Source organism: Stegodyphus dumicola, chromosome X1 (genome assembly GCF_044657685.1).
Source record: "Stegodyphus dumicola isolate Sdum_Otavi_A_Nest chromosome X1, ASM4465768v1".
NCBI lineage: Eukaryota > Metazoa > Arthropoda > Arachnida > Araneae > Eresidae > Stegodyphus > Stegodyphus dumicola.
This window is the reverse complement of record NC_140780.1, coordinates 93,851,482-93,878,858: the sequence shown is the minus strand read 5'-3', so window position 1 is coordinate 93,878,858 and position 27,377 is coordinate 93,851,482. Positions and strand designations below refer to the sequence as shown.

Genomic DNA, 27,377 nt, shown 5'->3' with positions numbered 1-27,377 from the left:
AAACACCTGTCTTAAATCCTGTACATGTTGGTCTAGATTATCACTAGTAATAATGATATCGTCTAAATAGATAAATGTGGACTTTCCGAGAACAGGTCTTAACACAATGTCCATGCATCGCTGAAATGTTGCTGGGGCGCCTGAAAGGCCAAACGGCATTCGCAAAAATGCATAAGTGCCAGACTTGGTTATAAAAGCAGTCTTAGGCACGTCCTCAGGCCGGATCCCTATTTGAAAATAACCATTCGTTAAGTCTAAAGTTGTCATAAATTTGGTTGATTTTATGTTCCTTAAAATTTCTTCTATAATCGGTAACGGATATACCGGATATTTCGTTATGGAATTTAATTTACGGTAATCAATAGCGAATCTCCACCTTTTTGGATGCTCCAAAGGATAATCATTATTTTTCTTACATAAAACCACCGGACTAGCATAACTACTTGAGATAGGCGTTACGATCTTTTTACGTAGCATATCGGTAATATGCCATTCTATAATTTTTTCCTTATTCTTATCATACCGGTATGGTTTTTGACGAACCGGCAATGCATCTCCGGTGTCAATACTATGGTTAGTAACCTGGGTAAATCCTGGAATATCACTAAATAAGGAAGCAAATTCACTTACCACTTGTCGGATTCTATCTTGCTCGTCATTAGGCAGGTGGTCGAGATTTAACCTTGGCGGTTCAACCTTTTCTACACGCACTGGTTTCATCGTCAGCTTAAGAGACGCTTCATTAAAATCCAGTGTAGCTTGTGCGTCTGAAAGAAAGTCTATTCCTAGTATTAAGTGTGCTTGCAAATTCTTTACTATAAAAAACATCACCTTTACTTGTTCGTCCTTGATACGGATGTACAAAGGTACTTTACCTACGCACTTACATTGTTCTCCTTGAGCCGCTAATACTGTTGTATTATCCGCATTATATATGCGGTATTTGCGAAAATACTTTCTAAAAAAGACTTCTGCCACACAGGAACACTGAGCGCCGGTATCCAGGAGTGCAGTGGCCGGGATATTATTTACCAAGACTTCAATCTTCGGAAGAGTTAAATTTTTCACCATTACTGTATTTAACTTGTAGGAAGAGGGGTTTTCGTGGCCTTCGGATTTCCGCACCCTCTCGTCAGCAGAAATCCGTTTTAGTTTAAATTATTTTTTCTTTCGGTGCTTTCCTTCTTTTTCCACTGGCCTTGAGACTTTTTTCCTGGGTTGCTATTGAACTGTCGACGTTCGCCGGCTGTTTTTGAATGCTCGGGTTTCCTTGCCCACTGATTCGCTTTTTCTCCGTAGCCCTGTGCTTGAGTTTGCTGTAGTCTTGGCGTACCAAATTGGTTTCGCTGTTGATATTGGCGTCTTCTTTCGACGTCCGCCGTTCTTCTACTTTCAAACTGGATTGCTAGCTCAAATAATTTTTCCAGTGTAGTCGGATTTCTCAATTCAATAAAGTCTTGCACTTGGGGTAGTAACCTCGGCAAAATCACTTGAATTATTTCAGGATCCGGACGGTTTCCATACAAGAGCTTGAAAACGTGAATTTTTCTTAAAATAAAACTCGAGAGGTTTTCCATTCTTTGTTGATATATACTGAAAAGTTCTGTTTCTAATTTCGCACGATCCCTTACAACAGGGAAGGCTTTTAGTAGGGCAGTCTTGAAATTTTCGTAGGTATAGGTGGGACTTCCTGCTTGACCCAAGAGACTTCTGCCGATACATTTGAACCAGTTAAGCGCTTGGCCCCTCAAAGCGCTGGTAGCTAAGGTAACTTTTTGAAACTCGTGCACGGGGTAGAGCATGAAGTGGTCATCCAATTTTTCCAAAAAACTGGTTACCTGTGAGTTTCCATTAAACGTTGCTTCTGGTTTCATCGAAGCGCGCATGGTCTGGACAATATACCCAAATCCTTCCAGGGCGGCAGCTGGCATTTCTGGATTCTGAGCTGTTTCTGCAGGCAGCACAGGTTCTTCTTGAAACTCGGCCATGGTTATTCTTCGTCGGGCGCCACTATCAGGTTCAATGTTTCTTCTAACCTTCTTCGGAAACATACAATGACCTGACTAGAACAGAGAGCTTACTAAAGCTATGTTCACTAATTGTAGTAAGTAGACAGGATACAGACGAAGGGTATACAAAACCCTTTATTTTTTCTTTATATACAATGACTTCCGTACTTCGGAATACAATGACCCTCCACTCGGGGTCTAACTTAAAAGATATCAAAATAAAACTAAACTCTAATTTAACTTTAGAATAAGATTGGCCTTATAATAACAGAAAGCGTATGTAGCACAGAGACTGTGAACACTACAATACGTTTAATTTATCAAGAGGATTAAAACCTCTGGCCTGGAAGGCAAAGTAGCAACTGCGTAACTTCTAAGGTAAGCGGCCTGCTTCGAACTCACGGCTTCCTCTCTTCTGCTTGGCAAAAAGGCCACACTTAAATACTTGGCGTTCGCCAGACAACTTTGAAAGCTTACTAAAGCTATGTTCAAAACTGTGGGAAGTAGACAGGATACACAAGAAGGGTGTACAAAACCCTTTATTTTTCTCTATTTACAATAATTTCCGTACTTCGGAATACAATGACCCACCACTTGTGGTCTAAACGTAAGAATATAAAAAAATATAACTAAACACTAACTTAACTTTGAAATAATAACGTGGAAGATTGGCCTTATAATAACAGGAAGCCGTATGTAGTACAGAGAACTGTGAACACTACAATACGTTTAAAAATTATCAAGAGGATTAAAACCTCTGGCCTGGAAGGCAACCAGCAACTGAGTAAACTTCTAAGGTAAGCGGCCTGCTTCGACTAACTCGCTTGGCAAAAAGCCACAACTTAAATACTTGGCGTTCGCCAGACAAACTTTGCATAAATACTTTAACGCTTATAATTCTGGCCGGAAGTAGAAAATAAGAAGTGATAGTAAAGATTTAAAATAAAATAAACGTTAGTAAAACTTAAGATCCTTACAAAACTACTTTCCAATTTTCAAATTTAATTTTGCATAAAAATGAAAAATTCTAAAACAGCAAGTATGAAATCAGAATAAAATCTTGAAAGGTTTTATTGTGTTTCACACAAAGTTTTGATTAAATTTCATAGCACCAAAAATTATTAATTAAAAATTTTTTAACTAAAACATTTTAACAAAATGACATAAATATGTGCTCTAAAATACTGTTGCTATGAAATGTTTTCTCTCACTCATCAGATAGTTTCAGCTGAAGTACCAGAATATGCTAAAATAAAATATAACGCGTTTTGATAAAATTTTACTGAGCAGTTTGTTTTCCTAAGTTACAATCTTAATTTCATTTTCCAGTTTTTTTGTGTCGAAAATATTACTAATTTAGAAACACCAAAATTCTGATGAATGATATCGGAATACACTGAAATTTTGTGGAATATTGAGATTCACTAATCGTTTAGTTCATTACTTGTTTGGAAATGAACTGCTTTATTGATTGTAGAATTTGAGTTTATGCATAAATTGTGTCTGAACATAAAGCAGTTCTAAACACCATTTTTCTGTTTTATCGGCTTTTAATTAATTATGTTTGCCTGCCACAAATTTTTCGATATAAACACAAAACAGAACAAAACAAAAAGGTGTGTTAGGTTTTAATTACATTGAATTTTTCAGACCGCTTCACCATTATAGACGTAAGAAATATTATATTTGCTGTTATATACAACAGTTTTCCAGAATTCATAATAAGTTCCACTTCTCATTGCAAATCCTTTGTGCTAAGAATCATATCTGGATCTTGTATATCATTACAGAATTCCATGACTTTGCCTCTCTTCTTTTTTCTGCAGAAAAATGTGAAAAATGTTTTAATGATTTAAGGTACTTTTTTAACTACATTTCGACAGGGATTTCCCTATATCTAATGCTATCAATAAGAAAACAGCAGCTTTCTTTTTTCTTCCTTTCTCTCTTTTTTTAACTGACTTTAATTTATATTACTTTTATTCCACATTTAGCAGTACATTAATAATATGTTTGCTGTGTGTCAGTAGCAGACAATTCACCTTACAAAGGTGAAAAGGTGAAGAAGCAAGAATAGGAAAAAAACAGAAAGAAAACTCCTTTCTGCATTATGGAATTTGAGCCGGTTGCCAGATCATTGGGTCCGTGCTGGAATCCTGTAGAAAGCATTAATATTTGTGATTGTCTGTTTTCCATCATGTGGTGTAATAACGACCAGCTCCTGTGGTTCATCTTGGACAAAGTTATCGAAGTTAAGATGGCTAAATGATTGATCGGTTCGGCCGTTTAGCAAACGTCCGGTCGTTGGTGGTGGAGGAATTCATGGCATTTTAGCATTTTGAATACTGCCATTAATGTTACTTGATATGAGTTTCACTTTTCTTAGAAATTTATTAATAACAATTTACATAAGCATATTTTGAATCTGGAGGCTATTCAGGTCTTGAAAGATAAAATATCTGCCATCTTAATATTTTATTGTTTTTAACATATCATTGTCTATAACGTTTCTTCAATATGTTTTCTAATCCAATCCAGGTAATGGCTAACTCGAGTATAAACTCCTGGATACCCTGGTTCTGCACATTTTTTACCAAAAGAAACGATGCCCACCAAATAAAATCTTCCATCTGCACCTGCTAACATCATAGGTCCACCAGAGTCACCCTGAAAAAGATTACAGTAGTCTTTCAATATAAGTTTAATTACGTGTAAACATAAATTGCATAAATGATGCCATTTTATCTAAAATTTGCTGTTTTTCATAAGTTCAAAAACTAAGAGGAAAAGTTTTAGTAACTCAAAAAATACACATTTAATTAGAATTAAATATTTGAAAATCTTTATTAAACTATAAGCTATAAAATTTCCCAATAATATTTTACATGAGACGTCTTTTAAATGCAAGCATAATAATATTGGAAAAAACTATAGAAATTGAAGAGTCGAAGTGCCTTAAAATATGAAGAATAATCCCCTAACAGAGTTATATAGAAATCATAGAGATGTATCTTTCTGTTAGAAACAATGTTACATCATAGAGCTGGTAGTAATAATTATTGCTATTTTTCCATATAGGGCAGTGACATGTCTCCATATAACATCCCATACATGCTACATAAGAACAGGTCATGAAATTGAGATTTCCAGTGTATGCATATGATACTTTCTTGAGCTGCTATTGGACCTGCTAGCTACCCTCAGCTGTGAGTCAAAAGAAACAGAAGTTCAGAGAATCTTCGCTTCTAGGAAATCTGATTAATTAACCTACGAGAAACAAAGAAACACCGTCTAGACGTACACTCTCTCATTCCTCTCCTATGTAGACAGAGTTACAAGCGAAACATTTTCCTCAGCCTCACGAAATGTTGCCGGTATATACGTGCAACAGATTGCTAAGCACAAGAATTTCAGCTAGACTCCTCCCTTTCAAACTAATGCTGGAAAAAAGGCGTTTTTTGGAAAAGTTTCTTCTAGCGTTACGTACGGATAGATTTGATAAAGCCATTAGAAATGCTGAGATGAGGATAGTCTCCTCATTATTTTGAAGAATTTTCTTCTTGCCGAAGGACTTGATCTATTGTATTTTATGAACACACGAGAAAAGCAACTCTTATATCCGTAGGCATTCGATTGATTGATTGATGATTAAGACAAAACACACGAAGACTGTCTGGCTAAGGGAGGGATGTCTTTGTGAAAGAGTTTCCAAGAAAAACTGGATCTTGCTTACACATGGGGTTACACGTTACACATGTGACAAACTGCAAACACACTTATACACCGGACTCGCTCACGAGAATTCGAACCCGGTTCAGCGATCCTAATTATTCTGTCATGCAAGAAAGTAGGTGAGTATTAGGCAAATTACATCTTATACTGATATGAAGGGGTTAATAGGGATACACTTTGTACTACGCTCAGAAGACTGAAGATGAAGACGACGTATAAAGCGAATGTAGATAAATACATCTATAAACACTACACATCTATAAACATCTATAAACACTACTGATTTTTGTTGCACCTTCGTCAAAATAATCTGAGGCTTTTCCCTTTTAAAGTGTCATTCTGTTGTGCATATTACTCATTGAAGTGACGTCAGTGGACTAGTTGGCTAGGCCAGGGGTCGGTAAACCGTTGCTCGCGAGCCAAATATGGTTCTTTTGCTCTTTTACAAAATAGCACACACGGGAAAGCTCTCATAAAAGCAAGAAAATCTTGAAACACACAACACTAAGACCGTCAAATGTTAGTGTTTGTTCATCATTATCATGATTTACGCTTTTGGATGCCTTAAAATTTTATTTCATCAATAAATAGTTTCGTTATTATGTGTAGTATCAAGTTTTATTCGACATACCTATATACTTTAACTAGGACTCGAAAATTGAAGTATTAAGTTAATTTTAGGGAGTGTTGTGGAGTGAAAAAAGATATAGCGTTGAGAATTCAGAAAGATATGTTAAGATGGTTTGGACGTATAGAGAGGATGAACAAAAGAAGATGCACAAAACGAGTATACAAGCCAAGTGTGGATGGGAGAGTCGGAAGAGGGTCGACCTCAGGGAATGACCGTTGATCGGACTGAAGACATTCTTAATAAAGTCAGCGTAAGAGTACCGTAATTATGTGAATAACAATATACCTACCTATAAAATTTAAGTTTAAAAAAATGTGGCTTTCAAAAGAGATTTCAATCGTTGAACTGTAGATAACTGGCTTAAAATGTTTCCTTTGTTTGTTTCGAGAAGAACTAAAAATATATATCAGTAGTTAAAAGCATTTTTATAGCATGAAGTACTAGAAATCGCAGCTTAATCTATTATTTATAGCATAACTAGTGTAATGTCCTCTTGGATAGTTTAAAACAACACACACCAAAAAAATTACATTACAAATGTAATAATATAATGAAAATAATGATAATTCTAAAATATTTATATTGATCTTATATAAGATAATAATAACTGAATAATCGAATAGAAAATTTTATAGGAAAAATATAGTTATAAAGAAGTAACACTGAAAATATTAGTGAAACGCTGTGGAGTAGCATGGTTTGTGCACTGAGCATGTTGATCAAAACAATTACTCAGCTGGAGGTGCATAAGAAAAAACAAGATTATCATTTTCTTTATCAGGCAACTGAAATTGTGAAATTTATTAAATTTGAACAGAATAAATTGGCAAGTTTTTAAATTATGAATGGTAAAACGTAATATTTAAGAACATCACACTTGCCCTTTTCTTGACAAGAATTACTTTACGCTTAGTCTTTAAGAATGTCTTGTTTAGTTCTGCTAGATTTTAAAGAGGTCAACCTCCTTGAATTTACAGAAGTCTACCTAATATAATTTGTTATTTTGTCTGCAGCTACTTTTAGTTCTTCAAAAATGCTTTCAGTTCGTCTTCAACCAACTTTAAGCTGTCGTCTTTAATGTCGACAGCAGTCATTTTCTAACTTCTGTACTCTCAGTTAAAATAAATTGCTTGAGATATATTTGCTGCAAGCTCGAGCGTTCAGCTCTTACTATGGGTGAATTTACCTGCTTGCTTGTTGTACTGAAAGAAATAAAAGACAGGAAGGAGCCAAGAGATATATTCTTAGCTCAAACCTAGTATATAAAATATGTACAAAATTGTAAATTTGGGCGCTAGTTGTTAAGCACCGATAATTTGTTATTTTCAAATACATTTTAAACTTCTTTTTCATAAAAAATGGAATTATGAAAATTGTGATCTGCTCCGTATGTCACATAAACACAAGACAATTTTCCTTAAAACTTTTTTCACTAAGGTATTCATCCTAAATGGCACATAATTCTCATTTAATTAACCATCCAATAACAGAAAATTATTACATACTTTGTTTGACATTATAAAGTCCAATGTTCTCTATTAGGTTTTTATAATGACATTTCACTCTTGTAAAAAATGAATAATCATCTATTAAATAATGTGTTCAACCTCAGACAGAAGAAAAAACAGAGCATAATTTTCTTGGAAAAATAAATTAATATAAATTTACTTTCCATGTTTTCTATTTAAGAAATTCAAAATGAAAATAAAAGAACTTAAAAACCCTTATTTCCTTTATATATATATATATATATATATATAAAATAAGATGGTTTTATCGGCAGACAGAAGTAAAATTAAGTGTATTTGAATTTATTTTGTATTTGTTTAAACTTAAATTTTAGGACTAAAATCCGCGAGCGTTTAGGTGCTAGAGTTGCGCACTGTACTGACTCTCTCAGCGAAGAAAAATATGACTGCGATTTTCTAAGTTTTCATAGTTTTCATAGTTCAATTTCATAGTTTGCGAAGCTCGATGAAGATGATTCTAACGTTTAGTGACATCATTCCAAAATTGATCTAACTTGGAAAATAAAAAAATTAGTCAGCCTTCATATATTCAGATAAAGCAACTTACCCGGCAAGAATCTTTTGAGCCATCCCCAGCGCAAAGGTTTACTTGGGTGATAGGAACATCTCTTCTAAAAACCTGTTTACATTTATTGTTTTCCCAAATCTTGAGTTGTACTTCTTGCAGTTTCGCACTCGCGGGTCCTCCTAAAAATGTAACGACAGTCATATGGAATACCCAAAATATGCATATAAGATTCGCACTTTATTTTGCAATAAATGAGTAATATAAACAAATACTAATTACACTAATTGCAGAAAAATAAAATTATAGATTTAAGATTCTTAATTTAATTTAGTTTAAAGAAATTTAGCATTTCTGAACACCTGCTAAAATTTTTAAGAAGAAAATATCTTGTTTTTTTTCAAAGATTTCTTTTTCAAGGTTGCTTTAACCAGACTTCTCAACTGGTGTGGAATGGTTTGAGTTGAGGCTTGTAGACTGAATTTTAAATAAAGCGTTCAGCCATGGAACTGCAGAGGCCTGGATCAAATCGCGCAACAAAATGATAAAAATAGTTAAATGCATGTATTTATAATCATAATTTATATTCTAATAAATATATAAATAATAAGTATTGTTAAATATAGTGATATCCTATATATATTAATTTAACATGAAGCTAACAAATATTTATTATACGTGATAAACGTATAGGATAAGCTTTGCTGTAGTGTGTCACCAATTTTCAAAATTTAAAATTAAGTTTGAAGGTTGTACTTGAAAGATAATCGAGTAACAGATGATTGACTGACATCCTTATCTATTATTTTATACAGTCGCAATAGTATGCTATTTTATGAGTTCGAAATGCGTTTTCCAAAGAAGTGATCAAACAAAAAGGGTTTCTTTTGAGATCATTCCTATTGTTTTCCTTAAAAAGACATTTAATTATAGGGTTATTATTATTTTAATTAACCAGTTATTTATGATTTAAACCTTTACTATAACTTCTCTTTTTTCGTTTCCTCACCAGAAGCGTAAATCATTAGAAAGGCTTTAAACTGAGGTTTCGGATAGAAGACAGAGCGTGTTTCTGCCTTTGGAGTTCACGTTACTAGGTTTTGTCAGCTCTAATAAGATTAAAATTATTAGGCCTCTCGTTATACGTAGATGCCGTCATTTAAATCATACGCCGATGAGAAGTTCTGAAGAAACTAGAATTAAAGTTGATTGAGTAGCCTTTGACTACTAGCCTATGTTTTAATTTGAATTTGACTGTCACTTTAAGTTACATCGCCACAAACAGTGGCTGATCTTGTTAAACACAAAAAATAGGTGTCCGCTGAAAACATCGAGGCAAAAACATCGCAGACGAAAACATTATGGAGAAAACAACGCAAGGCGAAAACATGGTGGTACAAAACATCATGGGAGAAAAGAAAGCAAAGGGAAAACATCATGGTACAAAATAATCGTCGTCGAAAACAAAGCGACTCAAAAACTTCGCAGATTAAATTCATCGTCGTCGAAAGTACCGTGGTAAAAAATGAAGCATCTACAAATCATTGCTTGACGATAACATCGCAGACATGCGTTTTTCTGGTTTTAAAAGTTGTAAATGCATATTCGCATAATGATTTGGGAGCGCAAGAAGGAAATAGGAATATATTTATTTTTATAATTCATAATTTTGAATTAACTAATACATTTTTGCTGAAAAAGTAAGAAGGAAGCTTAAGCATTTAAAAACTGCAAGTGAGCGGAAAGTTAAAGCAACTTATAGCATTTAATAGAATTTTAAATTCACATACTTAATGAATAAAGGTCATTAATAGATTAATCTTTTTTATAAAGTTTTACTGGTAATTTTTCATGAAACTTTTAGTCTTAAAATGATTAGAAAAAGGCAGATGCATAACTGCATGAGGTTACCTCTATAAAAATTGCTAATTAATTATCAAATTAATTCTTTCACGTTTATTAATCTAATATTCCTTTAGTAAAAATTATATCCTATCCTTTTTGCCATTTATTCTTAGTGCTGTTAACATTTTCACGTACAACATTCAATCAGTTATTCGGATGTCGATTTGTTAGTTATGATGAAAGTCAGCTACATAATATTTCAGCAGGGAATTTAGATTTATTGAATTATGCCAAAGCACAATATAGCTATTCGCTTAAAAGGAGGGACGCCTTTGTGGAGTACTTTCTCAGGAACTGGATCATATCCCCGTTATTGCATTAGAAAAAAAAAACACGTATATCTCATCCAGCCAGCTCGTTTGTCAGCTCGAAATAGCAGTGTTCAGGAAACTTAACCGCTCGGGCACTGGAGGCTAGTCTTTTTTAGAAATAATACATAATTGCGGTGAACCCCTCTCAGAAACACTGTATGTTTGTAATACGACAAGTGTTCTGCGAATAGAAATAAAAAAAAAGGCTTTTATCATTATGCAATATGACCACATCCACGCAAGTTTAAAAAATATGGAATCTTGAGTGGTCGCTTTGAAGAGAATTGTTTTGCTAAATTTGGAATTCAAGCTTAGTAATCATGAAATGGGAAGACCCACTACTCAGTATCTGACCGAAAGTTTTTTTTTTTTTTTTTTTTGGAAGAACTAAGAAGGGTGTCAGCTGTAGTTTACCTCACTCATATAATTTATACTTAATTTCTTCCCTATTACTTCATTTGAAAATTTCAGATCAATTACTATGGAAAATTACCTTTTAATTCAAGTAACCTCTGTGCGGACAATTGTTTGAACAGCTGTTATTTTGAATTATGAACTAAACTGCATGCATTGATTGTAATGACTCCTGTTTCTTAGCATGGAATCCATAATGGGAAATATTTTTAGTGTCACATTAGTTATAAATTTCTTGGTATCAGAATTACTATGTAGCTGCTATCCTGTTACGTCTTCATACCTAATATTTGATTGCTCATTAATAAAAGAATTATGTGCTTCCTATACGACGCATTGTTACAGAGATAAAATATTATAAAAAAAAAGGAATGTTGTATACCGTCTTGTTTATTAGTAAAAAAAATTCTTGGAATTTGTTTTGCTGCATAAAGCTGTTATTAGATTTTATACAGCAGTGTAAGAGTAGACATCTCTTTCTTCTAGAGTTTATAACACCAGTCTCAACAAAATTTGTATATCTTAATTCATGAGAAATCCATCAGTTCAAAAGCAACTCAACTGAATTTATGGTCGAAAGAGGACTGGTGATGTAATGTACATTGGTAGAAGGGAGTTTCTGCCAGAAATAATGGGAGAATGTTGTCTAATTGAATTAAATAAACATAACATGAATAAATATTGTATCCTGTGCATAAAGTCAGATTCAGGTTTACAAAATTTAATTCCTCTAAAAAACGAAGAAATCATAAAGATGAAGGTTTATTTCCCATTGCAGTTCCCAAATTATAAAAAATGGAAGTCAAAATTTTATCATTTGTTTTGATGCCAATAAATGATACGGTATTTTCAATAATCTTTGATCTTTCTTTATGAGGGCTGAATTTCAAAACTTACCATAGGACGTTGTCCCCCAGCCAGCTACAAAGGCATTTCTTTCAGCTAAATCATCTCCGTGAAACGTTTCGAAGGGAAGACAAACACAAGCTACATTGCTATTGAATTCAACAGCTGAATTTAATATGAGTATTGCAATATCATGTTGAAAAGTACGAAGATCAAAACTGTTGTACTTAATTATGGAATGAACTCTCCTTTGAACTGGAACTACACCGTCATCATCACTTTCAATATCATAGTCTCCGAGTACTACAGCAATCCTCCTCGGATTTATTCTGAAAATGATTACACAATAAATATTAGTTAAGACATTCGTTATATCAGTACCCCTATTATGGTGTATTGGTGTGTGTGGTGTATTGAGAATACGGCAAAGCACACTAGGGCTATCTGCCTAAGGGGAGGGATGCCTTTCGTGGAGGAATTTCTAAGGGAAAACGGCTCGTATACACGTTACACATGGGGAAAACCACCAAAACGCCCATGAAGCCAGCCCGTTCGCGGGATTCGAACCTCGGACCGAACTACCAGTGTTCAGCGATTTTACCGCTCGGCCGCTGGTGGGCGTACCTCTATTATGTACTTATCAGATAAAAAAGTCTTCAATGCTTTGGAAATATAGAACATCATATGAACTTTAATGCAGAATTTTGAAAATAAGCTTTTTTTACAAATCGAAAATCAAAAATGTATAGTAATGAGTCTATGATTATTAAATCATAATGCTTTTAAAGAACAAATTTTACATGCGCAGATAAAGATGAAAAGCTATACAGGCAGACAGATGAGTGCTGAAAACTTAAAACAATTACGTATGCGTATGTAGAGGTCCACCAAGTGGATAAAAGATGAATGCTAGTAGTTCGACCCAGGTAAAGCTTTTGACCGCGTCTGGCATCCAGGTCTGCTCTACAAATTTATCAGACTCGACCTGCCTCGTGAACTGGCTTTGCTCATAAACTCTTTTCTGGAAAAGCACACTTTGACTATTAAACACGGAAAGGCGATTTCTACTGTAAAGAATATCGTAGCTGGTATTCCGCAAGGTAGCATCCTTGGACCTTTATTTTACATATTTTACGTTACATACGTTATTTGGCTTTGTGTACTGGCGATTTTTGCCGCAAAAATCAAAGCCAAAATAACAAATCAAAGAACTGCACAAACTTGGTATCCATGTACTGCCAAAAATCGCGAATTTTAGAATTTAGAAAAATCAAAGCCAAAATAACAAATCAAAGAACTGCACAAACTTGGTATCCATGTACTGCCAAAAATCGCGAATTTTCACCAAGGGACACACGTTAATATGTTTTTACCCACTTACCCTCAGAATGGAGTATGTTATCTGTTGTGCTTTATCATATTCGAATAACCAAATCTCGATAGCAATTTTATCTTATGACTTGAGGTTTAAAAAAGTATGTAATTTAAAAGTCCAGTTTTTCGTATTAAATTTAATATTTCTTAGAACCTTCTGAGTAGTCAGTTCAAAACTATTGTAATTATTCACTTATATTTATTTACTCGCATGAATCGACCATCAAATGTTTAAATGCATAATCAGCAAAATCTATAAAATCTATATATTTTATGGCTATTTTTTCACATTACCAGACTAAATATGTAGATTTATGCTCAGTGCACTAATCATACTAAAACATACTCACGTTGCTCCTGATCTAGAAATGACGACGCAGTGTGCAGCAGTAAGTATATGCTTTTCCGTGATTAAGACACCTCCACATTCTGCGGATCTTCCTCTAGGCGTTATGTAGTATAATACTGCCTGTAAGATTCATTACAAATTACAGATATTGGAATTATGAAAAAGAATATCTGGTGTTTTTTTAAAGGTAATTATGTTTAAGCTATTGCAGTGTTTTTGACATCGTTGTTCATGTCTCATCAATTTAGTTCCGCATTGTTTACATGATGAATTCATTCGTCATAATTCCGAAAAACAACATGATTATTTCAGTTGAAGTCTGAAATAAGCATTACTGAGCATACCATTTGAGCATTTTTAAATAAGTTTTGTATGACGCTGTGATCAGTTTTAATTTCAAACATTAGTTACTGCAACGATAATGTTTATGTTATTTACCTTACATTGCAAAATTTCATCATCCATTCATCATTGATCTTATTTAATGAATATTTTATTTCCACATTCTGGATTCGAAGTCAGCCTACTGCACAGCATTTGAATGGTAACATGTTGTGCCATCCATATACAAATGAAATGTGCTTAATTATGTTATCAGGGTCAATGTTCCTTCTTACCTTCTTCGGGAACATGCAAGGACCTGACTCGGAACAGAGAGCTTACTAAAGCTATGTTCAAAACTGTGGGAAGTAGACAGGATACACAAGAAGGGTATACAAAACCCTTTATTTTTCTCTATTTACAAAAACTTCCGTACTTCGGAATACACAGACCCGCTACTCGGGGTCTAACGTAAAAATATAAAAATAGAACTAAACTCTAATTTAACTTTAAAATAATAAACGTGGAAGATTGGCCTTATATTAACAGGAAGCGTATGTAGTACAGAGAACTGTGAACACTACAATACGTTTAAAAATTATCAAGAGGATTAAAACCTCTGGCCTGGAAGGCAACAAGCAACTGCGTAACTTCTAAGGTAAGCGGCCTGCTTCGACTCACTGCTTCCTCTCTCTCGCTTGGCAAAAAGCCACAACTTAAATACTTGGCGTTCGCCAGACAAACTTTGCATAAATACCTTCACGCTTATAATTCTGGCCGGAAGTAGAAAATAAGAAGTGATAGTAAAGATTTAAAATAAAATAAACGTTAGTAAAACTTAAGATCCTTACAATGCCATCCAAATATCAAAATGTTGATCCACCAGCGGCCGAACGGTAAAATCCCTTAACTCTGGTAGTCCAGTCTGTGTTTCGAATTCCATTGAACGGGCTAGCTTCATTGGAATTTTTGTGTTTTTCCCCACGTGTAAAGTAGATATATGCCAGTATTCCTTAAAAATCACCCATGGGGAATCCCTCATCTTGGCGGATATCATTTTGTGCGTCACCATAATAATTGATTATTTTGATTACAGCAAAGTAGACGAGGCTATATGCGTAAGGGTAGGCATGCCTTCGTGGAGGAATTTAAGAGAAAGTGGCTCATATACACGTTACACATGAAAAAAATCCCGAAAACGCTTGTTAGCTGGGATTCGAACCCCGGACAGAACTACAGGGTTCAGTGATTTTATCGCTCTGCCGATGGAGGACTCGTTGCCGTAATAAACTAAAGAAATATCAAAATGCAGACGTAAACCATGCAAAAGATGATACACTTTTAATTATGATGCAAAATACTAGTGTACTAAAATGTAAAAATATAACATTAATGCTAGTGTACTATAAAGCAAAATGTTAGTGTACTATAATGTAATAAGGTAACATTAACGTTAGTGTACTATAATGGAATAATGTAACACTAATGTTAGTGTACTGTAATGGTAATATAAAGCCAAGTGCAAGTAGCCATTAGAATTTCTTATGACTACAGCCAATTGACAATAGAATTGTTTATGAGACAAAGATGAGGACAAGGCTTTACAAGAAAAAGGTTATAGACATATAATAGACAATAGGGACATATAACTACATTGCAATCTTTAGACGATTTAGGTTAAAATACAAATATTAAAGAAATTTATAGTTTACTTACCATCCACGGCCAGGCACCGATAACAGAATCTTGACCGCCTACAATTCTTCGGAATGTAGCTTTGCTTTGGCCGCATTCTAAAAAGAAAATTTTTCGTTAATCGAAGGTACTTCATTTTAAAACTAGGCATATATGCAAAGTGTTTCCGTCTTGCTAAAATAAATTTCTTATCGATTCCCCAATATCTCAAATTTCAAAATTTATTTGTTAGAAATCGACCTAAAACCCTCTGATACAAAATGACAGCAATATTTTGCTTTTTGAGCCCCTCTGGCTCGGGCTGGCCTTCTTTTTAATCTTGGGCTTCATTACTTTTATCCTGAGAGCATACGTTATATTCTGAATATTAGAATTAAAAGTATAGCGGATTATAAACAGTGAGGTTAACCTACAGATTAAGGTTATTTCTTATAAAATAGTTCTAATATCGGCTTATTATTTTTAATCGCTTTCTTCGCATTATTCAGTAGTAATATGCTTTTAATCTTTTTAAGTATGAAATTTATGCAGTTTCTTAATGCAGGGTGACTTATTAGATCACTGTATGCAAAGCGCGGAATAAAACCAACATTTTTATCAGCTTTGTCCTTCATGATGAGTTCAAGGTAAATAATTCTCACACAGGTAATCTATTAGAGAATATGGTTGTAGCTGGAGTAACTGAAGGTTACATGCAAAATATGAATAGTCTGTCCGATTACCGGAATAGAAAATGACAATTCATCATCCTACGAAGTTCATCTGAATGATTTGCTGCATATATACAAATACTGAAATATTTAAACTATAAATGGTAAAACAAATTCTTTGCTGAAACAAAGATGATTCTGTCAAAGATGTCATATAATTCACAGCATTCAAGAATGCTGTAAATCACTTTGAATGATACGATGCATTCTTTGCATCATATAATTCAGAGAAATTGATAGTAGCTCATACCTTTCTTAAAAACTCAGGTAAAAGACACTTATTAAAATTATTATTTCAGCAGTTGTTTATTGCTGCGATTCAAGCTATCAGTTACTGACGAATTGCCCGTCATATAAATTAACAGATATAGGTTGCGTTGGGAAGAATACTTTTGTTTTTAGTTAATATTCATTCTCAGCTTTGGTTTTTCCGAATATTTCCTTTTATAATAAATCCTGATTTATAATTTTTAATAATGCATTTCTTATATTCAGCTTTGCTTATTTTCTCAAATATTTCCCTTCATAATAAATGCTAATTTAGAATTTTTAACAAGACATATCTTAGAAACTTCGGTAAACAAAGCATTACCTTGCGGAAGTAGTTGCTGAATTTCTTGTCGTCCGTTTCGATTTCTATTAACTTGAGATTCGATGAAGTCGTTGGCTCTTTCAAGATTCCTTGCGTTCTTTTGTTCACCCGTAGCTGAACTAGGCTTTATATTCTTGTTTTCGATAGATGTTGATAGATGCTTTTCTGTTGCTTCAGGGATTAGTACTTTACCAGATTCGTTAGAAGTGCTATTAAGTTCGCTTTTGACATTATCATCATTGACTAGAACACAACAAATTCTGTTATTTCTAATAAATAGTATTTAAATTGCAATTGAAATTTTCAAAAACTTATTGCACACATACTCCTCCCACACGAAAAAAGTCTTGTCTTTTAAAAAATAAAATTATAAGAAAGATTTAGACATAACGCAAAATATACGCAACACAGCATTATTTATGCAAATAAATACAAAATGGACATTAATAACACCCATTCGCAGTTCACTAGTACACACTATTCACTTACACATGCAAAGATAGCGTTATCGGCAGTGAGAAGTCGAGTTAAAAATCCCGGCTGTGTGACACATTTTTACAAATTTAGCGAGCGAATTTTATATACTGCAGATAATATCGTATTTCCAGTGACTAGATCCGTTCCTCTGAGTTATCGGCAGTGAGAAGTCGAGTTAAAAATCTCGGCTGTGTGACACAGTTTTACAAATTTAGCGAGCGAATTTTATATGCTGCAGATAATATCGTATTTCCAGTGACTGGATCCGTTCCTCAGAGTAACATCTGCCATATTCTGAGCTGAGGAATGTCAACATGTACTTGAACGTGGATTGCGTTCAGTTTGGGGGTCTGACTATTTTTTATTTTTTTTATTTATTTTTTATTTATTTTTTTTTTTGCATGCTTATCTCGAAGGATCTAGTTTTACACAATCTGCAGTGCAAAAGCTCAAAATTTTGATAATCTGATGGTATGTTTGGGATCCCTTCATGATACCACCATCGCGACTCACCCGTTTCCACTCGCTGCCTTTTAAACGAAGTGCATATTAGACATTTCAATATTACTGTAACAATGCAGCTTTTACTTGCCACAACACTGCTGCTAATGATAATGGCTCACCCTGTTTAGTGAATGTTTCGGAGAATAATATACTCAAGGAAGGGGGTTGTTGAGGGATACAAATTCTTATATAAAAATGATTCGCCTTTTAATTTCTGTCAAAGTTTAAAGTATTTTAATTTAAGTTTAAAGCTTGCTAAAATCTTTTGAATTTTGTCTAAGACTTTTTGAATCACCCTGTATATTAAGAAGTTCCTCCGACTGTTGGAGTCAACAGTAACCCGAAGATGCGAGCATTCGAGCGAGGAGTATTCGCAAGAAATGTCATTCAGTCAAAAATATTTAATGTTTCTGAAAAAATACAAAAGGTACAAAACTGCCCGATGAATCGCTGTAGACAGGCAGCTAAAAATATAAAACAAATACATTAATAATAATGTTTAATTTAACGGTGCTATAATTTATTTCTCAAATGATCCATTCTCACAATGAAAATAAAGCATAATAAAAGAATGGGTAAAAACAAGATATTTTCTGCTGTTATCCGTACATGCCGGTTATTGGAATATATAAAAGGTTAAAATAATTTAATCTTTGAAAAACGAGGCTGGGATACAGATAAATCTGATATTCATCTTATTGTACAATAATGCCTCATATTTTATCCATGTTCAGGCAGCAGAAAAAATACACATTATATAGGACAATAGGTAATGTAAGATACATATATAAGTGCCTGAGAACATAGGGGGCGGAGATTCGAGTTCCATTATTGCTATGGAAGTACTTTCGAATTCTTTTGTGCTGGTAAAATTTTCGTTGTGTTATATATGTATTACTCGAGGAAGACTTGACAAATATCAAGTTGGAAAACGTCTGTTGTCCAACTGTAATTGTAATTTATGCCACAGTGACTTCTCAAGGGTTCTCAACAAGGGGGAATTTCATAGTTTCAGCCTAACTCTATTTGATTCCTGTTGTATCGTTAAAAATAATTTAAATACAAGTACATGTAGTATTTTTCAAGTTTGGGAAGGGGGGATGATATTCTAGCAAGGCATGCATGGGGAAAAACAGGTTGAGAATCACTCTTATAGACCAAATGTATAATAACAGATCATGGATAGTAAAAAAAATAATTTTAAGAAATAATATACTTTTCCTCAACTAGATCTTCGGAACTGAACCGAAGTAAAAGATCGAAATTTGTAAATATATGCAGTTCGTGTGAATATTTTCGAGCACCGAGTTTCCAGTTTTGAAATGTATATTTACGAAAAAGCTTTACACGAGTAACTTTAGAGAAATTATATGAGGGGTTCGAAGGTTTTCAGAGATGTAGTAGCTTCAGGCAAATCCCTAAATCAAAATAAATAAATAAATAAATAAAACCAGAAAATCGTCTCAAAACGGGATTGCATTTGAAATAAAGCCAAGTACTGAGTCTCATAAAGAGAAAAGATGCCATCATGGAGGACTTTCCAATAAAAAGTGGTTGGTAAAAGTAATGCATATGCAAACCGACCGGCATACAGGATGATCACATAAGCCATTTACGCTATTCCCGCGGTTACTGTTAGTTCTGTAACCTGTGCATTTGCTGTACTGGCTGGATAGCGCTGGGTATTTACAGCCAAATACCAGTCCTTTCGTACAGTTTTAACACATGGACGATCTTGATCATATTGTTCTAGAACATCTTCCAGATTGCAGGCCTGCTTATTGTTTAATAGATAAATAGATAAAGGGTGCGAGAGTCAAATACCAAAGAAAGGGGGAGCTTTATGTGGTACTTTTAAGAGAAATTGGTTCATATTCACATCTCTCACAGGGAAAATCATGAAAACGCTATGCAGCTAGACCATGTCGTTGAAACTCGAGCCAGGCTCGAACTACTGTAGTTCGTCTGTCTTTAGTCACTCTGCCACTTTGGGACAGTTTCTGTTCTGCTGATGATCTTAACATCACTATTGTCACTGACATGTTCTTTTTAATTCTTTTGTCTATTAACCGTCTTTAGGCTTAAAATGCCAATAATAATATCAATGATTTCAAAACGAAGAACAAATGGATTCTACTACCACCCGTTCTATTTGTATCTACCAGACAAACGAACTACCCTCATGTGCATAAATTAAGGATTTAATTTCCGGAGTCACGCGGAAATCCAACTCTAAAATAAATATATCACCTGTAAAATCACTACACACATCTTCAAGAATCATATGCAAATTTCAGGAAGTAACCAGATGACACCGATGGTACGTCACAATGACGAGAGTGTAAGAGAGTGATATATTAGGAATACAGGCAAAGAAGTAAAATTGTTCGCAGGCTCTTTATAAGCATTTCAGTGCAATAACCGAATAGTTATGACACAAAGGACGCATTTGGATGATTTTTTACGTGGTAGAATTATCTTCCGTCTGGAATGTGGGCGTACCCAACTGGAAGTATCAGACGAACTTGGGATTGCCCAGAGTGTCATCTCCAGGCTTTGGCAAAGATTCCAAGATGATGGTAATGTGAGTAGACGTTACAGCACAGGTCGTCCCAGAGTTACAACGCTGAATGAGGACCGGTGTTTGGCAGTTACTGCCAAAAGAAACAGGCGGAGCACAGCCTCAGACCTGTCTCGTCAGCTGTCTTCAGCCACTGGTATGACAATTTCAAGGCAGACCGTGTACCGACGCTTAGGGCAGACTGGTCTATATGCTCGTAGACCTGTCAGATGCGTTCCACTTACTGCAACTCACTGTCGCCTGCGGTTAGCCTGGAGTAGAGAGTATGCATTGTGGACACCGCAACAGTGGGCTTGTGTGATGTTTTCCGACGAGTTCAGGTTTAGCTTGCAGCCTGATTCTCGCCGGACGTTCATATGGAGAGCTCCAGGTACCCGTTACCACCAAGAAAACATCATTGAACGACACCGTTACGGTGGTGCAGGAGTGCTCGTTTGGGGTGGAATTATTCTGCGTTCCAGAACTGACCTGCATGTTCAAATTGGAACCATGGCAAGCCAAATCTATCGGGACGTTATTCTAGAGCAACATGTACGTTTGCTTCGGGGCGCCATAGGCGCAGAATTTGTGTTTATGGATGACAACGTCCGTCCTCACCGTGCAAACATCGTAAGCGAATGCATTCAATCGGAGGATATCAATTGTATGGACTGGCCAGCATTCTCACCGGACTTGAATCCCGTAGAGCACATGCTTGGCCGACGAGTTGCAGCCCGTCAACCTCCTCCTACATGTCTACCAAAACTTCGGAGAGCATTGCTTTTTGAGTGGTTAATATCCCGCAAGATCAGATCGTTAATTTTATAGTCAGCATGCCTAGGCGTTGTACGGACTATATTGCATCGTCTGGGAGACATACAATGTATTAACAATCATACCAACCATGTAATATTAGTCTTTTGTAAATAGGGTTTTTTTTGTAATTTGCTCCAGGGTGAAAATTCGCTAATTATATTAATAATATCAAACATATAGCATCTTTTTTTGCTCTTTACCTTTTGTTTAATAAATAAGCTTTACAAATAAGTCAAATTTGTTTTGCTTCTAAGTCTTCCTTTGCCTGATTTTGCATTATCCTTAATTTATGGACATGAGTGTATTATTAAACTACACAATCGGACTTAGACGACGCGGAGTTTAAAACTTCTCTTACTTATATTTTTTAAAGAATGTCTGTATGTTTCTTAAGGGTGATAAGGAACTTTGGTACACGATTTCACTTTTAATAAAGTATTGGTAATTATTAGGGGATTAATTTATGGATATGAGAATTCTATGATTATTGTCTTAGAATTATTCTAGCTGCGTGCATCTAAAAAGTGTTACCGTAATTTCATTTACAACAAAACTAGTGAAGAGGCCGAGTACATAAAACTGTGAGTGCTAGAAATTTGATTTTGATTTCGAATTCCTGAAAAACGTTTTGCGATTCACAATTTCACCAGAAGTGCAATCACAACTTTTGCATGTTATGTAAATACATCCCAGTTACCTTTGGATAATCACTACGAATAAATAATTCCAGAGTAAAGAATTTTTTATCTCTATTCTCCATTCAGAATATAAATAATAAAGTAACATACTTTAGGAGGCACACAGTAGATTAAAAATTGGAAAGGGAATTGTACAGAATTGAAAATATTTGGATTAATCCCATACTATTAAAGTTAGTAAAATATATGTATTAGTATCTGAAATTCCGTTCAGAATCATAACCAGTTTAAAATAGAATACTTACTAGAAGTAACAGGATTTTTAATTAATTCCTTTTTCACAGTTGTCAGAATTTCTAGCAATAGTGTTTGTGAAGATATTGTAGTTACTTCAGAAACTGCTGCATTTCTAGGAAGCTCTTTAAAAGAGGAGATATTACCAAGCTGAAGCACATCTGTAGAATGAAGCGTATCTGTAGATAGTGTGCTACTCGGTAAAGTAACTTCATTTTCAGCAGAAAGAGGGCAACAAATTCTTGGCGTTTTCCCCCCAAGATTGCAGGTACTACTCCTGTATAGTCTTCTGTGACCTCTTAGATTACGGCAACGTTGGAAAGGAACACAGATACCAGCTTTCACTGTAGCTGTGCTACAAAGTTGCCCTTGAAGTCTACCTGCTGAATGAGCAAAATTAATGAAAAGTATCAAAGAAAAAAAGTTACAAGTCACTAAATATTGGTTATAATAATAAGTATTTATGGTATCATGTTTTTTCAATTAGAATCCAATTCGTTACAGTTATAATCGCGAAATGTTATGTGAAAGAACGAAGTTTTGTTATTGTGGGAATGTGCTTTGTTATCGTGTAAATATTGTATTATAATGAATAAAGTTACGCGAAAATACTTCGCAGGGAAAAAATGTGGTATCTGTGGTAGAAATGTATTCAGAAAATCAGTTTGTAGGAATTTGTATTTATTTTAACTACTAACATTTTAAATTTGAAGTTCAGACTTTTATATAAGCCTTCATTCCCCTAATTGTCAGTGCCAGAATAGTTTAATGTCGTAGCTCGCGTGAACGCATGCAAATTTTCTATGTCGAAGGAAGTAGTTAAAAGTCGAGTTTCGGTAGATGAACGGGAGAGTTAGGCTCTAGCTGCCTTCTCTGCCGTAGGTACGTTTGCTCATTGCTGGTTCAAGTGGCTTAATTTGCATTGCTTTGCTGCCACTAGCTCAGAAGGGGTTTTAGATCGGGATCTCGCTGAGCTCTGTAGATTAGTTGAGCACTTCTTAAACATTTAAACTTTTAATTTTCAATTACCTGACTTTCAGTTACCGCCCAAGTAGAGGCGGAGTTTGTTAGCGTCAAGTTGACGCATTGTAAACTTAAGTTAATTAAAGGGTTTGAACCCTTCTTCTGTGTAGTTTCCTGTTACTCCTGTATCCAGACAGAAGTTAACCCACCTGGACTCTACAAGTTAACTTGTCAAAGATAAAATGAGAGATTCAAGAGGACAATTTTAGTTACAGACATTAATACCCTCACATATTATCGTACTGACTGGACTCTTTAAAACATTACAATCTATCGTCCTCTGTGTTTTACAATGGGAACATTTCTCGATGAGGAGATGGCTAAATGAGCAAAATGTTCAGCCATAGTTTCCTGCGATTTCTTAATCAGCAAATGTCTGAACAATGGTGTGAAAGAAACATTGCCATACGGAGTAAAATTTACTGCACCAAAAATCTCAATTAGCCATTCACCACAAAGAATACTTATTTGTTTTATGAATAACCTGAACTAAACGAATTGCTATAATCCCTTGATACTTATTAGCTTGATCTCGAATAAATTCCCTAATAATTCCATTATAATAACAAGAAACAAATCTTACCTGATGGATCAGTACCACGCTGAGGGCTAGAAACAGTGATGGTCAGAAATACGCATAAGATCCAGTCGAAGAAAAGAAATTTCATCTCTTGCAGAATTGCCTGAGAGTATTCTGTAAAAAAAATAATAATTCAATGACAATTAAACATAATAATTTAATGATAATTAAACATAATCATAAGTTTTAAAACAATTAATATTAGTTAAAACATAAACATTAATTAATTAAATTAAGAAGAATTAAGCTAACTAAATTTCTAATAAAAGCTCTCTTCCATTATTAAACTGTGAGAATATTGGTACAGATTTAAGTAACATTAACTACTACGAAAACTTATCAATGTGACAAATCTATTAGCGAATAAAAAGTTTCAATAAATTACCTGCGAAGTTTTTCTCGTTTATAAATTTAAATTTTCTTAATTTAAATTGATTTCTTATTGAAATTAATATTAATCATTATCTGTAACAATACAGTCTGACTGAAAGCTTTATTTCAATTAGAGCTAATGCACATTAGTAAATTTATCACTCGTTTTCCTTTTACTCAAAATTTTCAGTAGTCTGTACAAAAAGCTGAAATTGAGAACTACGATCCGAATACGCGTCAACGGGTTTCGAGTCTTGTATGTCACAAATCCACATTTGCACAATGGTTAGTAATAGACGGTGCATTTTCAACACTTATGATGTTTAGAAACGAAAACTGATTTCCTTGAACGATTGCAAATCGTTCAGGAATCTTCTGTCTAATAGGCGAAAACTGAAGTGTAGTGACGCTTACAGTGAGGGATCAGATTGTTTCAAATTTATTTGATTAGCATACTATGCAGTATAAGTTAATTTATTTTTTTGAAATTTTAATTTGAATTAATTCTTCTTTTTATTCTTTTGATTTAATCACTTATTAGTGAGAATTAAAAACTAGGTTTTTTTCCTCCAAATAATACAGTTTTAATATATTATTCTCCAAATTAATTTAAAGTCCATAGCGATATTTTGAATAGTTCTCCTAGAAAGCTTTTATTACACTTTACATTTGCACATTATATTTAAAAGTTAAGGTTATAAACATTCGTTTTCTTTGAAGCAATTTCTATTTTTTTTTTTATTTTAATATTTTCTTACAAAATTTGGATACAGCAATCTATTTTTTATTAAATAGCTTAATGATTTTCTACATTTTTTTATATAGTTTTGTACTTACACATTGTAAAACTTTAGTGATTAGTTTTAACGTTAAAACTGTAGAGTCATTGGGATTTTTTGAAAGCCAGAGAGATGAAAAATTAGCAACCGCCTTCGCCGGGAATGGAACCACTGACTTCTAGAATACCGGCCCAGCGTGCTACCGTTACACCACGAAGGCACGCTAGGGAAGTAGGAGAAATACCTTATATACTCCCCTTTTTAAAGGGCGACTAAGGTTTTAGGGAACACCACGAAGGCGAAGTGGGAGAAATACCTTATAAAACGTTTTAATAACATTTAACATTGAAATTAAATTATATTGTATAAAGCTAGTATTACAATTTTACATAAATAATTTTTACAGGAAATCTGTTACAGATTTAGTTTATTTCTGTTTTGAAAAATTTCCACTGAGATGGATCAAATTAAAGATTTTCAGGCATTACATTAAAATATGATGATATTTACTTTTGTTTAACTACAGGGTTTCTCTCTTATTCTTAGTTGTTTTGCACACGAAATAAAAACGTCTTACCCAAAGAAGATTTTCACATTTTGTACGGACACCATCATCTGCTTAAACGAGAAACATTTGAAAGTTCCGGAGAAGAATTTGAGCCTTCTGGCACGTCAATCATGTACCCTATCTTCGCATTAAAGCTTTAAAAATTTTAGTTTTAGCGACAAAGAGCCCTTTAAATATTTGTCCCATGCATTTCTAAATCCATACAGGTGGCTGAAATGCACTATAATATACAGTGGGTGACCGATTTTACACACACGAAACGAAAAAATTCGCCCAGTTTTGACGCAGAACACCCCGGAGGACGGATCCAAAGGTTACCCTATCTCTCTTTATTTAATATTTTTTCTTAATTAATAATTAAATATTTTTCTTATATTTGTGGATAAAAAGTATGTGTTTTAATTAGAGTAACCGCCGTCCAGACGGTACAGTGGTTAATGGATCCTGACTGTGATACCGAAGGGCCGGGGTTCGAATCCTGGAGAAGGCATGGATGTAAAATTGTCTGTCCCTTTATAATAGGCAAAAGTGGCCCACCTATTAGGTGCCTCCATAATAAAGAGACCACCACATCTGGCCTTAAGAGTGGCCGATGCCGGCATAGGCAAGCGCCCGCCACTGGGGAGAAAAAAAATTAGGGTAACCACTTCTAAAACTATTAGCAGTCAACTTAACCTAATAGATATGCTAGAAAGCATGTACATGCGTAAAAGAATGTAATCCTAGCATTTCTAGCACTTGTAATTTAGAAATTAAACACTGAGTTACGAATATTGTTAAGCTAAAAAGACCGATCAGTAAAGGATCTTACGAAAAGAAAATTTCATACCTAAATCTTTGTTTAAAAGTGACACAGTATACGTGTCAATCATCTGATCATTAGTCAATGGGAACAGATACCGTTTTGAGGGCATTTGGCAAAACTGCGAATTGCCAATAACATACTCCTTGTCCTGCCAAGAAAAGCAATAAAATAATCAATTGCTCCCAACCTGAAGAATGGAAAGCAGTTGCTTTCTGACTGGTAATGTTTTGCATGTCTTATGTTCAGCATATGTGCTTAGTTTTCGAGTTCCATTAAAAGTGTAGTTACGAATGTTGTTATTAATTTACGTATGTATTAATTATAAAATTTAAAAGAAATTCACACTTATCTTTGCTTCGGGTTTTTCCAAATAATAAAATAAAATGTAACATTGCAACTGGAAAAAAAAAATCAGATTTACCTCTTAGAAATACAGGGTGTTTATAAACGAATGGTGTGGTTTTAAAAATTCATAATAAATCGATGAATTACTTTATATGAGCAAGCCTTACAGCAACTGACCAAGGTTTTAATGTTAATCACAATCCTTAAATGTGTACACCTTTGGTTATAAGATACAAATCTACACTATAATCAGATTCTTCCCAAACATGTAGCATGTCCGTCGTGACGGTCTGCAGTGCATAGTTTATTCGACTACAAATTTCCTCAAGGGACACGAACATTGGAGGTATATAAACTCGGTCTTTAACAAACCCCCGGTAGAAAGAAATCGCACGGTGTTAAATCTAGCGAACGGGGTGTCCAGGACAGAAGGTTGTTGTCTCCTGCTCTTTGATTACCCTTGAATCTCAAGGCAAATTTATATTTAAAACTAATTTGCATTCCATTGGAAGCTGAGGAAATTAGAAAAGCAAAAATAATAATGCATTATAGTAGAAGTCAAACAACAAGAATCAATGTAATATTTGCAAATTTTGCAGGACTAGGTTCGATGGTGTAACAATAGAACCAGCTTCTTCAGCTGCGCAGTTACAAATGGCCAGTCATTTGCACTTAAGCAGCTGAAGCAGATGG

The 27,377-nt window shown here is 34.4% G+C and overlaps 1 protein-coding gene across 1 annotated transcript; it reads right to left on the bottom strand.

Annotated features, from left to right (window-relative positions):
- Positions 1 to 3,214: 3,214 nt before the first annotated feature.
- LOC118185231 (uncharacterized) lies at positions 3,215 to 26,448 on the bottom strand. Its single transcript, XM_085808173.1, has 9 exons — positions 26,364 to 26,448; positions 23,819 to 23,929; positions 22,224 to 22,592; positions 16,924 to 17,166; positions 15,643 to 15,719; positions 13,607 to 13,725; positions 11,934 to 12,211; positions 8,449 to 8,588; positions 3,215 to 4,676 (listed from the first exon to the last, which is right to left on the bottom strand). The coding sequence occupies exons 1-9, from the start codon at positions 26,446 to 26,448 to the stop codon at positions 4,509 to 4,511; spliced, it is 1,590 nt and encodes a 529-aa protein (XP_085664299.1). The 3' UTR covers positions 3,215 to 4,508.
- Positions 26,449 to 27,377: the final 929 nt, after the last annotated feature.

What these genes read in the sequence shown, in the direction of transcription:
- LOC118185231 (XM_085808173.1), bottom strand. Translation starts at nt 26,448, where the DNA reads ATGCCCTCAAAACGGTATCTGTTCCCATTGACTAATGATCAGATGATT. An exon ending in ACTTTTAAACAAAGATTTAG is followed by an intron (nt 23,930 to 26,363) that starts GTATGAAATTTT and finishes TTTTTTTTACAG; the next exon opens with AATACTCTCAGGCAATTCTG. An exon ending in GCGTGGTACTGATCCATCAG is followed by an intron (nt 22,593 to 23,818) that starts GTAAGATTTGTT and finishes CTCATTCAGCAG; the next exon opens with GTAGACTTCAAGGGCAACTT.